We start from the raw sequence: 14,052 nt of genomic DNA on the forward strand, positions 1-14,052 counted from the left end.
AGTTCCTGCATTTTTGCTTCTTTATAATTTGATAACTTGAATGCCTGTAAATGGCATGGAATATATTTACCACAGTTGTTTGCTCAGCTCCTATTGTTAGCCTTGAATTACTGTATGAGCTGCAAGGTCTTCTTGTTGCCCCCATCAGTGGGACAAAGAATTTTATATCCCTGGGATTTCTAAGACTTTGTTCATGCACACACATGAAATCACTTAAACCAGTCTTAGAAATTGCCTGTTTCCTAGGATCTTTGGGAATTGCTAGATGGGATAGTAGGTGTTCTTCACCTGCTGGAGAACCTCTCAAAGGAAAGCTTCCTGGAGCCATGCCTGCCAGGAAATGTGCTACTCTGTGAGAGGTAAGAGCAGAGAGGTCTGTGTTTATGGCCAGAGATATGTCTCTCCTGTTCTAGACAGTTACTTAATGGCTAAAAGGCTCTAAGGATATGGAGATTTTGGCTTCATATCCCTACTGTATTTATGGAGATTGGAACAGGTCTAACTCTTTCCTAACTCAAAACTCTTCTCCTTTCTCTCAAAATACCCAGTCACCTTCCAGTGAAGGAAGTCTACAGGAAAATGGGGGGCTCGAGTTCAGGTCTCTGCTCCTGCACTGGGATTTGAAATGCAGACCTGTTGTATCCCAGACATTGCAGGGGATATAGTTGCAGCCTTCCCTAAATCATTCTTCTGTAAGCAAGGAAAAGCTTTGTGTGCTTAATTACTGCATGAGGTTTGTAGATGCAAATTATTTACAGAGGTATTTCATTACCTTAGAGAGTCCTCTGTACCTTTTACTGGCCAGCTTCAGTTTACAGCATCTGCAAATGCTGTTCTTGTGTGCCTGACTGGTTCAGGCTCTGCACACGCAATAGAGTGCTCTAAAAAGTTCCTGGGGGATATTACTACATCATTACTTCTGACTGTGTAAGTTTGTATATGTGCAAATATGCTTGCATTTTGTGCTGGCTTGATGACAAACTCACCAAAGCACAAAACACAGCTCTCTGTTTTCAGGTGTCAGATGATTTCAGCATAATGAGGTAGCATCTCTTATGCAGTAACATCTACCCCTGAATATAATGATGTATCTCTTTTAGAAGTTAGGTGTGGAACTCCCAGCTGTATGCATGCTTACCTTTACTGCTGCTTTCAGTCCTGCTGGGTTGTAATAAACCAGCAGAGTCAGCCTGGAAGACAAGCATCTTCAAAAGTAGAGCCATAGGAACAGTAATGATTGCTCATTTCTGAGAGTTAGGCTCTAACACTTCACCACTCCAGAGGAAAGCATTCTTCTTACATGCAGTCATCCATGGCTTCTCATTAAAAACCCACACATTTGTTTCAGTAGCTTTGGGGTTTTTTGTTCTGATAAGCCATATGTGTCTTCACTAACCTGTCATTTTACTTGTCAGTGAAGCAGGCCCCCTAGAGAAGCCACTGTGGATGAGCTTTTTCTGTGTCACATTCCTGCACATAGTGTATGCACCTATTGATTTGGGCCTGCAAGTGCATCTGTGATGAGTGTGTGGGAGGAGCATGACTCAGACCTAGTCATTCTGATGGCAATTATTCTTTAACCACCTCAAATTAGTCTTCAGCTGTGAATGTTGTCTTTATATCAGATATAATTAAGAACATCTTAACAACATAATTAAAAAAGTATTCTTATTTGTGTTATAAACATCATTAAATGTTTGTAGCTACTTAATGACACTGGAGAGGGGAAGCTTTTGGACTAGTTTGTCTGAAGGCTTGTTTGAGAAGTGTTTGAAAGCCATGCATGGAATATAGTCACATAACTTGTTTGTACTTGTTGCATGTGCAAGATGAGATAGGCAGGTCACTCAGTGTCAGCTGGAGAGCATCTTGCAGTCTTTCTGTGCTTATTGAAATCACAACACCCCAGGAGCCTGGCTTACCAAGGTGCTGGCATCAGAAGCTTCAGACTGAGCTGCAGAGAAGCAAACAGGCAGGCACAGCACAATCCAGTTAAGGGCAATAGCTTTAGGGGCTTAATTTCACAGTAAAGTTGATCTGAACTGAGAACTAATTGTTGTCCTTAACTCTGGTATCTATTTATCCTGTCAGGTACAGCCATGTTCTTACTCTTGTGGGCTGGCCTGTCAACTGAACAGGCTTGACAGCTCCTTGATGATTAACACAACCTTTGTGTGCAGTCAGTGGAGATCACTGGTTGTTGTGCAGCCTGACTGCTTGGAGCAAAGTCAGCTTGAAGGGTGCTAGTGAGCAGAAGCCAGGTAAGCTACAGAAGACCCAGGCTGCCTTCCAGTTACACTTTTTAGTTTGGGGACAGTGCAGTTGATCCAGAGAAGTTACTTCCCTCTGGAATCTGGGGGACAAGGGATGTGCAGATTTTCTTACCAGCTATCGAGGAGTCTGCCACCCACCTCTGGTTCACTTCACAATGAAACCATGTACCTTCATCCCACTCTGCTTTTCTATGGATCTAATTTATAGACACTAAAATTTTACCTTTTGTTCCCAGAGAAGACAAAGCCTAAAGAAGGACTGTGATGTACGTACTACATAGTCAGCAAAAGCTTTTGTAACTCAGTGGATGAAAGTTGGTGGTCAAAGAGAACTGTTCTGTCTCAGTGTTTTCTCCTAGCTGTGTCCTTAACATTAATCACAGGCATACATGCTCACACCTGTGGAGCAGTGTTTAAAGCCTATGTTTAAGTGCATAGCTGAGTTGAGGTTTTAAGCCTAATGAGAAGTGAGATCACTGCAGCCTGAGGGGAGGCCTTTGGCCTTTTCTCCTTGTAATCTTACTGGGGGATTCAGATATGAACGTACTCAGCAAGAAATGCAGCCAGCTACTGACTTCCCACTTGGGCACTCTGGTGGGAGGGAATCTACCTGAATCCATTTATCATTGGGAACAGAAGATTAAATATCTCACTCAAATGTAAGATAACTTTATTGAGGTCTGGAGTAATGACCAAAAAGAATCACAGTGATTCCTTTTGGTCACTGAGTGCTGCCCAAGAGAGTGATGCTTGGGTGGTTGTCAGCAGGTGACTTTAGGTATCAAACTCTTGTGTTGTATCAATGATGAGGGGAAGTGCAGTGCAGAATTCAGTGTATGTAAGTGCTGGATGGTGGCTTTGCTATGCAAAATTCAGATCCAGTTCTGACCTCTCAGAGACCACAGGTAGGTTACTGCAAAATCAGGCTCCAGTTGCCAACAGGAAAGGGCCTGAGCCAGCATTGCAGGGAAGGGGCCAGAAAGTTTGGATAAAAGATGATCTCTTTGAACCTCTCTAGATTTCCTTCCTGCAAGACTTTGTGGAAAACACCATAAGAATCACAGAGGAACTATGGTAAATAGAGAAACCAGTAAAATGTGTATGTGAGCAGTTTAATGTGAAAATACAGCAACTTTTCCTTCTTATTCACTCCTTTCTCTAATCTTTTCCTGACTGTTGTTTTTATGTGTAGTTCTATTCAGTAATAGATTTTAAAAACATGAGAGTTTGCTTCCAATGGGGGGTAACTATTTCAGGTAAGCTGAGGGGAGGTAAAAACAGGCTTTCAAAGCGAAAGCCTTCATATTGGTGTAATTCAGTAAAAACCTAGAAGCAGTATCTGGAGATTTAAATTTAAGCAAGTACTTGAAAATGGCCATGCATTACCCTGTATAAACTGTAGAAGAAAAATGATATGCACTTAAATGGTTCCGTCGTCATTTAAATGGTGATCTGTTCATTAGTGCTGGGAAATGAAATGGAAATCCATGCCAATTTTCTAGACAATTTACATTTTATTGTCCATAAAATTCTCCAGTAAAATAGTGTCTTTTGTTGCAAATGGCAGAGGATTTAATCGGATTTTGCCATTTGAATAATTCTCACCGTGGTCAAATTGACTAGTGAATACATTGAGCTGAAGTCAGCCCTTGTTGGTAGAAGTGTTCCCACTGGTGAGTCTGGCCTCGTATGTTTGGAATACAGATGGTTTTTGCAGCTGTAATCTGTTTGTACAGTTAGTTTCCTCTTGATAATCAAATTGGCTTAGTCTAAAGCAAGCCTTAGTGTTTGCTGAAGTACACATGCTTAGAACATCAAGATCCTGCTCCACATTTAAAACCTTTTATGACCCTCCTGAAGATGTTCTGACAAATATCTTGTTCTTTGCAGGAATTGTACTTATTTTAACTGCTTGTGAAAATCAGTGCATTGCCTGTCTATTCTGTCTTAACTCATCACAGGGGAAACCCTTTTTGGTATCAAGGGCTGAGGCCCTGATTTCAGTTCATTACTAGGCATTACTGTGCTTGCAGTTACTCATGGCAGTTTTAAGAATTTACCTGTAAGCTGAGGCAGAACAAGTATCTTCATGTATGAAGATGAGTATGTCCCAGCAGGTCAAGGGAGGTGATTCTGCCCCTCTGCTCTGCTCTGGAGTCCTCAGTGCAAGGACATGGACCTGTTAGAAAGGGTCCAGAGAAGGGGCAGAGATGATCAGAGGGATGGAGCACCTCTCCTATAGAACAGGCTAAAACAGTTGGAGTTGTTCAGCCTGGAGAAGACTTTGCAGCCTTTCAGTTCTTTAAAGAAGGGCCTTTGAGAAAGATGTGGAGAGACTTCAGCAGGGCCTGTTGTGACAGGATGAGGGCTGATGGGTTTAAACTAAAAGAGGGAGATTCAGGCTGGATGTGAGGAAATCTTTCCAATTAGGGTGGTGAAACAGTGGCACAGGCTGCCCAGAGAGGTGCTGGATGCTCCATCCCTGGAGACATTGCAGGCCAGGCTGGATGTGGTTCTGGGTAACCTGATGGAGTTGAAGATGTCCCTGCTCATTGCAGGGGGTTGGAGTAGAGGAGTTTTGAAGGTTCCTTCCAACCCAAACTGTTCTACAGTTCATATATCTAGTTTATGATGCACCTTTGGTTGTAAATGGTGTTAGCCCACTGGGACTAACCCAGTCAGTGGAAGTACAGGGCCTTGCAGGAATACTGATACCTTCAATAAGTTGAAATGAGTGGAGCCAGGTGAACTTGTTGGTCTGCAGGTGTTGTTTTTTTCTAGAATAAGAACATGCAGCCCTGTTTTCCTGAATGTGGGAGAAACTTGTGGTAGGGGTTTCAAATGTACCACCTTGAAGTCCTCTCCATATTAGGGTGCTCTTCTCTTTTATTCCCTTCAGTGTCATGCTTGTGGGCTTCCCTTTACAGCACATCTGTAATGTACAACTGGACTCTTATTCCTTAATTTCGCAACCAAGGGCACACCCAAGTCCCCACAGGCCAGTTCTGACTTGTTGTATATCTGATTGTTTTAGTAATCTGCTTTTCTGCAAGCACATTGGGTGCAATGGAGTCTGTGGCTATCATTAAATCCCTCTCTGGATGGCTGTTAATGCCTTTCAGTGTAAATGTCATACTAAACCCTAGCTTTCAAAAGGAATGATGAGTTTTGTGACTCAAGATTCTTGCCATTTTACTTGTTTGGACACATCTTAATTTGCCAAAATCCATACTTTGCAATGTTCATTAGTGGTATTGTGTTAGTTTAGTCAGGTGCTGCTGTAGGGGCCTTGCCCCTGGAGGTAATAGCCATCCTTCCTTTGCACAGATTGCCAGGGGCCCTTCATCCACTCTTTTCATAAGCAGGCTCTTGGATCCAAGCTGCAGCCTTTCAGAGAGTGCAGACCCTTCACTGTGAGTTTAGAGAGAGCTGTTTGTGTTGGGAGTTTGTTCTATTGGCTTTTATTCACTTTGGCTCCGATCACTCCTCTGATCAGTTTTGGTCTGTGTGTTTTCCCATGCTGTTTATCTCAGCCTAAACATGCTGAAGGCAGAAGCAAAACGTGTTAGAGATTTGTGCTGCCCACGATGCCCGGGTTTGTGAATTCTTGTGAGCCAAAACACCTGCAATTGCTGCTACCAGATGGAAGCAAAATAAAACCCCACCAGTTCTGAAACATCCCTGGGGATGCTGGAGGTCAGCATCTGTGGAAGGTTCGGTGTTTTACCAACACTTACTTACCTCCCTTCTTCCATACTAAGCCTTAAACTGGCAAAATGCAAGTTGTTTGAAGTCCCTGAGATAACAGGAGGTTATTTGCCTGAGGGTCTGTGCTGCTGTAGTAGCAGTCTGCTTTTGTTTTGTGGAGTTAGGAAAGGGTGTGAGAGGAGAAGCAGTGGGAGCCATTCTTAACTCTTCCCTTTCTGCCTTTGCACACTGCAGACAGCCTATTTTAAGGTGCGCAGATGTTTCTGCTACTCTAGTCCTTGGTAGTTGCTTAAGTGGCTTCTTAGAGCAGCTGTTCCCTTGTTTATGTCTCTGATTTCATTGCAGTTCTTGGCTTTTTTGGTGATGGGAAGAAGGAAAAAAAGTCATGTCTCTGGTGTTCTGTTGCTTTGCTCTTATCAAATGTGTCCTTAGTGGTGGCCTGTCCTTCTGCAGGGGAGACATTTCCATTGTAGCTGGGGCCCAGTGTGGTCCTTCCATGGCCCATCTGCTGTCAGAAGGGTGATGTCAGCAGGTGTGATGAGGAATGTGAGAGCATTTGTGGTTTAATAAGATTTGCTGGCAGTCTCTCATCTTTCATTCTAGAAGTGGTTCTGCCACATGAGAGCTTGATGCTCACATCCCTCATGGTCTGTTTAGGCTTTCTGCTTTGGTCTTTGTCATTGAGCTGATTTTCAGACTTGCTCAGTTGATAGTAGCGTGCCAGTTCTTTGATCTTTGCCATTATCACTGCTTTGCTTTTGCTCATGGGGGACCTAAGCTGAGGTGCAAATTACAAGCTGGTGGAGTGAAAGAGGAGGGAGATGCAGCTGTGTGTCAGTTCTGTCCAGGACAATAGAGAGCCATAGGAAGAGCAGGATCAAACAGTCGCAGGAACAGCATGAGGGAGAGCTCTTCTGGAATGTAGTTTTACTTCAAAAAAATGTCTTTTTTTTTCCCCCCAAACTGTGAAATTGAGGAATTGATGTATGTGCTAAGGACATAGTAACAATTCTAATTTGTTTTATAACGTGAAGATGTTATGTAAGCATACTGTGAGAATTTATAAAGTGTGTAATATTGGTTTACCTGTTGGATTATGGCTAAGCTGATTCCATTTATTTTCTACTAGCTAAAAGAAATGATAGCTGTATATGTTGTATTAATAAGAGAGAACACCTGAAGGGAGCTACAAGGATTCTGGAGAGGAACTCTTCATCAGGGACTGCAGCCATAGGACAAGGGGTGATGGGTTCAGACTGAAATAGGACAAGTTCAGGTTAGATCTAAGGCAGAAGCTGTTCCCTGTGAGGGTGCTGAGGCGCTGGCACAGGGTGCCCAGAGAAGCTGTGGCTGCCCCATCCCTGGCAGTGCTCAAGGCCAGGTTGGACACAGGGGCTTGGAGCAGCTGCTCCAGTGGAAGGGGTCCCTGCCCGTTGCAGGGGTTGGAACTGGATGATCTTAAGGTCCTTTCCAGCCCAAACCAGCTTGTGAAAAGTCAAATAAAACATTATGAATAAGAAACAGTGCAATATCCTAAGCTTCCTAGAGTAGTAGCAAATTAAGCAGCTCTGCCTCTCTCTCAGTGGAAAATGGGACAAGCTGTTTAAGTTCTCTACTGTTGTAGAACATTCCATAGATATCTGATAATTAAATCTTTCTTTAGATGCTTTGGTTTTAAGTTGCAAGACTACAAATAACAATTCTATCAGAAGCAGTGTTGTGAGCAATCTGTTGAGAGATACCTGTTCGGTTTGGTGTTTGCTTGCAGCCTGTAATGCGCAGTTCAGGATTTAACTGCATACTCTCTCCCCAGATGAGGCATAATTACCACTACTTAAAACCCTTAATCTCAGGCAGTTATAAGCTCTTACATTGTTCTAATTGCAAATTCAAAATCACGTGCTTTTCTCATATAATTATGTTATAATCCAGACAATTATTAATTTCTGCTTTTCTTGTTATCTAATCAGTGTTAATTTTGTGTGACCTCACAATGTGTTACCTGAAAAACACCTCCGAGGCGTGCAGTGTTTGTGCTTAATTTAACCACCAGGTTTCCTATGCAGTGAGAAGAGATCCAGTGCAACAGGTTCGCAAGGCTGTTCTTTCAGCCAGCTGTAATCATTTGCTGTATACTAGGAACTTGTTAGGAAAACAAAAGGACAATTATACATTTAAATCATCTACTATTTGTAAATCCAGGTGCTTGCTCTTTGAATAGTATTTACGTTAGCACAGGCTACTTACAAGAAGTGTTTGTTTGGGGTTTTAATTGGTAAGTGAAGTTACCTGCAGACAGACTTTCCCGATCAGCTTTCCCAAAGTGAATATGAAGGCACTGCAAGTCTTGGGGGCAGGATGTAAGAGGATGTGCACTAGTTGCTGTAGGTCTCACTTGTTGCTGTATTGTTCTTATGCACACATTTTGTATGCAAGGGCTTTGGATGAGTGCATTTTGAACAAGTCATCATCAGTCTGATGATTCATCTCAGGAACTGCATGCAGCACTTACATCTGTAATTGGGGTAATTGCAAAACTCTCATTCTTACAGATAGAAATCCATCCTCTTATAATTCCCAAACCAGATCACAGCTCTTTTACTGTGCTAGCTAAGGCCTATACTGACTCGTATTTATTTCTCTGTTCTTATTTGTTGCACCATTCAAAGTAGCAGATGATTTGGTGACCTTTCCAACCTGTGTCTGACCTTCATGAGTCACTTGTGCGGGTAATTGCCTATTGAAATGACTCTGCTTTTTATCTTTGCCCTTATTTAAAGGCTGCTTTAAACGGGGTGGCACAGACTGCATTGTAAATGCAGTCCCAACCGTTGTTGGTGACATGGTTGGCAGAAAAGAATATTAATGGCAGGGTGGGATCTGTCTTCTGAGGAATCTTGACATTCATGGAGAGGAAGTATTGAAGACTTGGCTGTCATAAGTTGCCTAACTTCTTTCCTGTGTGTGTAGTTAGAACCTCTGTGGGGCTGCAGTGGGTTCATTTCAGTATTCCAAAAGAAGGGAAAGGCACACAGGTAGCTATTTTGATGCAGAAGGGGTTGATGTATAATATCCTAATGGATCTACCCAATATTAGGCTGCAAAAACTCTTGGCTTTAATGTGTCTTTAATAGTAATAATGTGGCTACCTAATTATAAATGAAGTGTTGCAATTTTGGGGATTTTTTTTTTCTTTTTTAGTAAAAAATGAATTTAGGCAAACCAGGACATAGGGAGAGGTAATGCTGTTCAAATACAAAATGTTAGTGGATTAAGGGGCATTTATAGTCAGTGTGGGGGGGTTTAAAGCATTTCTTCTTTCTTCAGACTTCCTGGTATGGTTTAGTTCAGGCCCAAGTTAGGGTTAACCAAAGAATTGATCTCCACATTTCTGGCACTGTATCCCTGTTCATACTCTCCACTTCTTTTAAACTGAGTTCACACATTTCTCCGTATATTCTTATACCTATCTCTGCAGAGGGTTGTTGGTGAAAGGGGGAGCTGGTCTCTGCAGGAACTCCTGGAAAGAAGTCAGGCAGCAGCATGAAGGGATCCTATAGAGAATAAGCAGTGTAAAGGCCTGGAGAAAGTCTTAAGTTAAAACTGCATCTCTCGATGATCAGGGAAAAGACAGTTTAATTTGCACATTGATCTTAAAGCTCTAAAGCATCTTAGTTGGCGTGAAGGTATCTGCTTATAACACTGACCTGAAGAAGCAGCTGCATTCTCAAAAGAATGAATGGGATGAAGGATTTTTTCTTCTTTAAGAGGGGGTGAGGAAGGAAATAAAGAGCAAAAAGGGGTAATTAGATAAGGGAAAATACCATTTTTTTTATAAATATGATTCCTCAAGTATTTATTTTCATCTCAAATGGAGGAGATATGATGCTGCCAATTTAGTGCCTGGTTTTGGGTTATAGGAAATGATAAAGAGGAAGAACTTCCCCAGCAAGCCCTAGCACTCACTGGTGGTTACTGGTGCATCTGCACTCAGACTGTTATGCTACAGCCAGTCTCTTACATATCACTGATCCAGTTCACAACAGAGGAAGGCTCCACTGGACGCTTCCTGTCCTTCTAGGCTGGATTAGCTGGAAGAGCCTAAGTCCCAACTTCTGCAAGCCATCAAAACATGGCCATTGCGGCTGCTGTTCTGTCCTGGGCTTTGGCAGGCGGATCCTCTCGAGTCCTGTGTGTTTCCATCTGCTTCTCTCCACACCTGGAATTACTGCCTTTTTTCCTTTGTCGTGTTTATTGTTAAACCCATCTTGATGAACCAGCTGGCTTCATGACTGTGGAATGAAGTCGGAAGGGCTGTGCAGTGGGCTGCCTTTGAGGGCTCTAGCCTTGCCTTTTTCCTGCCTGAAAAATAGGAAACATAATGTGAGTTTTTATGTATCATTAAGCTTACTTCTATAAATCACTGACCCATGGTAGCTGTTTATTACATATTCCATCTTCTGCTTTGATGCATTGCTGTTGTCACACTGAGGTGGGTAGTGATGACTCGGCTTACTATTGTGGTAATGCACTTAAAGCTTTGAAATCTGTCACTGATGGCATTTCAACACAGGTGCTATAAACCAGAGGTGAAATTTTAAGGTATTTGCTGTCAAGCCATTTGTCTTAAAATCTTTGTGTCACACTAGATATTGTTGTGGTTTCCTAAGGTTTTGGGCACTAGAGAGTTGTTTCACGGACAAAGGGTTGTGTTTCAGGAGCCTTGTGTTGCAGGGCTTGTCATCACAAAGCTGGGTGGTTGGTCCTCAGTTCGTAGTGCTGCAGGTGACCTATATGAGCTTGGGCTTATCAGGCCTCCCTAACAAAGTACTGCTATTGCATGGGCCTGGCATTTCCACTCTTAAAGCACAGTGGAGCACAGACTGATTGTCACAACTTACTATGTATTCTATCCACTGTTTTTTTCTATTTTACAGCCCTTCTGTATGCAACCATTTTTGGTAATGTGACAACCATATTTCAGCAAATGTATGCTAATACCAACAGATACCATGAAATGCTGAACAGCGTCCGGGACTTTCTAAAGCTCTACCAGGTCCCTAAAGGACTGAGTGAACGTGTGATGGATTACATCGTTTCCACCTGGTCAATGTCCAGAGGAATAGATACTGAAAAGGTAAGGAAATCAAACTGCAAGGAAAGAAGTCACATCCTGAAAGTATTTCATTCACATAAACAGGAGGTACTTTCTTAGGAAAGAAGACAAATATTCTTTAAATAGTTCCAAGTAGTAGCTTCCCTTAATGTGAAACTTTCAAATACAGTATTTCAAGTGTTCTGTCATACTGACATATGTTAGTGGTAGAAGTATCTATGTTTTTCTGGTGATGTGGTTGGAATAGTGTGAAAATGATGAAAGAAAGAGTTTGATTTCCAGTAAACAAAGAAGGTTCCAAATTCTAACACAACCTCAGAATTTCTTCAAATGAGATTTGTTAAAAATACTGTTTCTGTTGTGTGAAATTGGGTCTGAATGCAAAGTAAAATCTGTTTTGTGCTTGTAGAATGTGGTATTCTGTGTGCAGGTAAAGATAATGATGAAAGCTGGAAGTCATCACTGTCCCAGTGTATTACATGAAATCTGCCTTATGTGAGGCAAATGTTATCATCCTAATTCATTGAATTTAGAAGTCAATTCCCACTGTGTCTTTTAAAACAGCAAATGGCCCTTTACAACAACAAATGTACAAAAGCAGCTACTTGCTGCTTTCATATTACTTGCCAGCTTTTGTGGAGATAGATACTAGTTTTCTTACTGCTTGTAAAGAGATGCAATTTATGGGGTGCTTCATTCAGGTACCATACCAATGCTCTGGTCACCAGCCTTCTTGTTGGAGGCTGCATTTAGTATTCTGTACTGTAGGTGATGCAGTTAAAGAGCAAACAGTTTCATTTCTGTCTAGTTTTAAAGCATCGTTATGGAAGAGTAGAACAGATGTGGCCTTGCACTTGGGCTCTCTGGAGACCAATGGGTACACGGGATACTGTTTGCTTTCCTAAACGCCTTTTAGATTCTAGACCATAATCCTGGGAAGTACTGTCTGCCATACTAGCTTTCAGAAAGAAACAGTATTTTAGTGTTGGATAGTGCTGATTTGAAGCTTCTCTGCCTGTTTCTCACCAAATACCTGTGTGCAGTGCTTTGGGTTTGAGGTAGGTGCATTTGAGGAATGTTGAGAGGCAATACCTGAGGATACATAGCGTAATGAATGCTTGTGCTTTCATTCACCTCCCAGTACAAGCTCCTCTCATCATTTTAACAAAGCAAAGAGAAAAAATCACTATGTAAAACATGTTTGGTTTAGCTTATCTTCAAAGTTCATTCTTGACTTCTGATAAGGAGAAAAGTGCTTTAAGAATGCCTTTGGAGACAGCAGGATAACCAAACCTAGCACAACTCACTGTAGCCTTCAAGAATTATCTTAATAAACAGGAAAAAAAGTCTCCAATTGTAATGGCATCAAAGAGCTTAATATCATGTTGTTTTCAGTAAGTTGTGTGTTCAGAGCTGAACTGCCAGGAGTGATGACTTGTAAATCCAAGAAATCAACTTTCATCTGCATACAAAAGCTAGCAGATGTAAAAGTGACTAATGGCTGTGCCAATCCAGAAACTCTCAGGTTTGAGCTCTCTTGGTTTGATGCCTCTGTATAACTTCTGGGTTGTCATGCAATGAATAAGTCATGAGTTGCTGCTGGGACAGAACAGTGGTAATTGTGCTGCTGTGTAATGCAGTGCAGCTTTCTACACATGAGGCAGATACTTAAAGGTGCACTTGGCACAGACTCAGTGCCTACACTATTTTGTAGGCCACATTATTCGTCAGTTCACTGTTACCTGCAGGCATGCCAAGGAGTGAATAATCAGCTAAAAGCAAAGTCTGTAAGTCTAGAACATAGCAGTATAACAAAATTGAACCAAAAGCTGCTGAAAGATTTTAAAGCTACTCCATGAAGATGTTTCCTTACCTCCCATAAAAATTATTTTCTACCATTTGTAATTCTCAAATGTGTCTAATCCATTTAAAGTCCAAAGGCAATTTCTTTAAACAGGAATGGAAAATGAGTTAATTTTGCCTTAGAGTGGGAAACTAAGGGGACTTTGTATAAATAGTCTCTTGAATATTCAGATTTTCGTACTACTGTTTCTATTACAACAACCCTTTTTGTGCATGGTATTCAAGTAACTGTGATGTGTGTGTCATTCCAGTAGCACAGTTTGGCAAGCATCTGCAGATACAAAATGGCTCTTTTGCCAGAGTAAATGAGATAATTGCAAAGACAGTTATGGCCACTGCCCGTGTTCCATGTTAAATGCTGCTCTTCCTGCCTCAACCCATTGCTGTGAGCCTGGACAACTGAGAACTGGCAGGTTTGACTGCTGTTCCCAGTGGGGCAGCCAGGAGAGATCATCCATGAGTGCCCTACACTGAAGTGCTGTAGAAATGTATCTCAGCAGTAATATCTGTAATAGCAGGTCTGCTTGTAGGTGAGCCAAAGATGATGATATTGGTGGTAGTAGAGTCATTTGCCTTTGGAGCCAGTGGCATGCACAGAGTTATGAGCTTGGTTCTCTGCTCAGATCTTGCACAGACCCCTACTGCAAGGTGTAGGCATAGCCTAGTGCTTCCTGGTTTTCTTCTTTCTGGGAGTGTTTGCATTGAAGCAGCCATCACTTTCCATCTAGGAAGATGTGTGGGAGTAACTCTGAAGCTCACCCAGAGTCCTCTTTAATTGAATGGAATAGTTATTACTGAGGAAAACAAATAATAAGGCAGACTCGTACCCCTCAGTGTTTTTCTCAAGTAATGCATCCTGAGATGTACTTCATCACAGACTGTCCTCCAAGGGTTTCATCATCCCCAAATCCTGTTCATGTTAATGTGTTTCCAGTGGTTTTGCCAGGAACTTTAAATCTGTAAGTGCAGTAGTAATTCTGTATTCTTTGCACTCGTCTGTCTGGATTAGATTGAATACCTTCAGAAATGGCCCTGACTGATACCCGCTGTGCTAAGCATCAGTTTGTGTACCCTTAGGAGCACATGTCAGGA

The 14,052-nt window shown here is 42.0% G+C and overlaps 1 protein-coding gene across 1 annotated transcript in view; it reads left to right on the forward strand.

Moving 5' to 3' along the window:
• Positions 1–14,052, forward strand: part of KCNH1 (potassium voltage-gated channel subfamily H member 1) — a 162,451-nt gene that overhangs the window by 69,036 nt on the left and 79,363 nt on the right. The window contains exon 8 of the mRNA XM_034060831.1: positions 10,919–11,118. Coding sequence (XP_033916722.1) covers positions 10,919–11,118 — 200 coding nt within the window. The remainder of the gene's footprint in view (positions 1–10,918; positions 11,119–14,052) is intronic.

Source organism: Melopsittacus undulatus, chromosome 3 (assembly GCF_012275295.1).
Source record: "Melopsittacus undulatus isolate bMelUnd1 chromosome 3, bMelUnd1.mat.Z, whole genome shotgun sequence".
Lineage (NCBI taxonomy): Eukaryota > Metazoa > Chordata > Aves > Psittaciformes > Psittaculidae > Melopsittacus > Melopsittacus undulatus.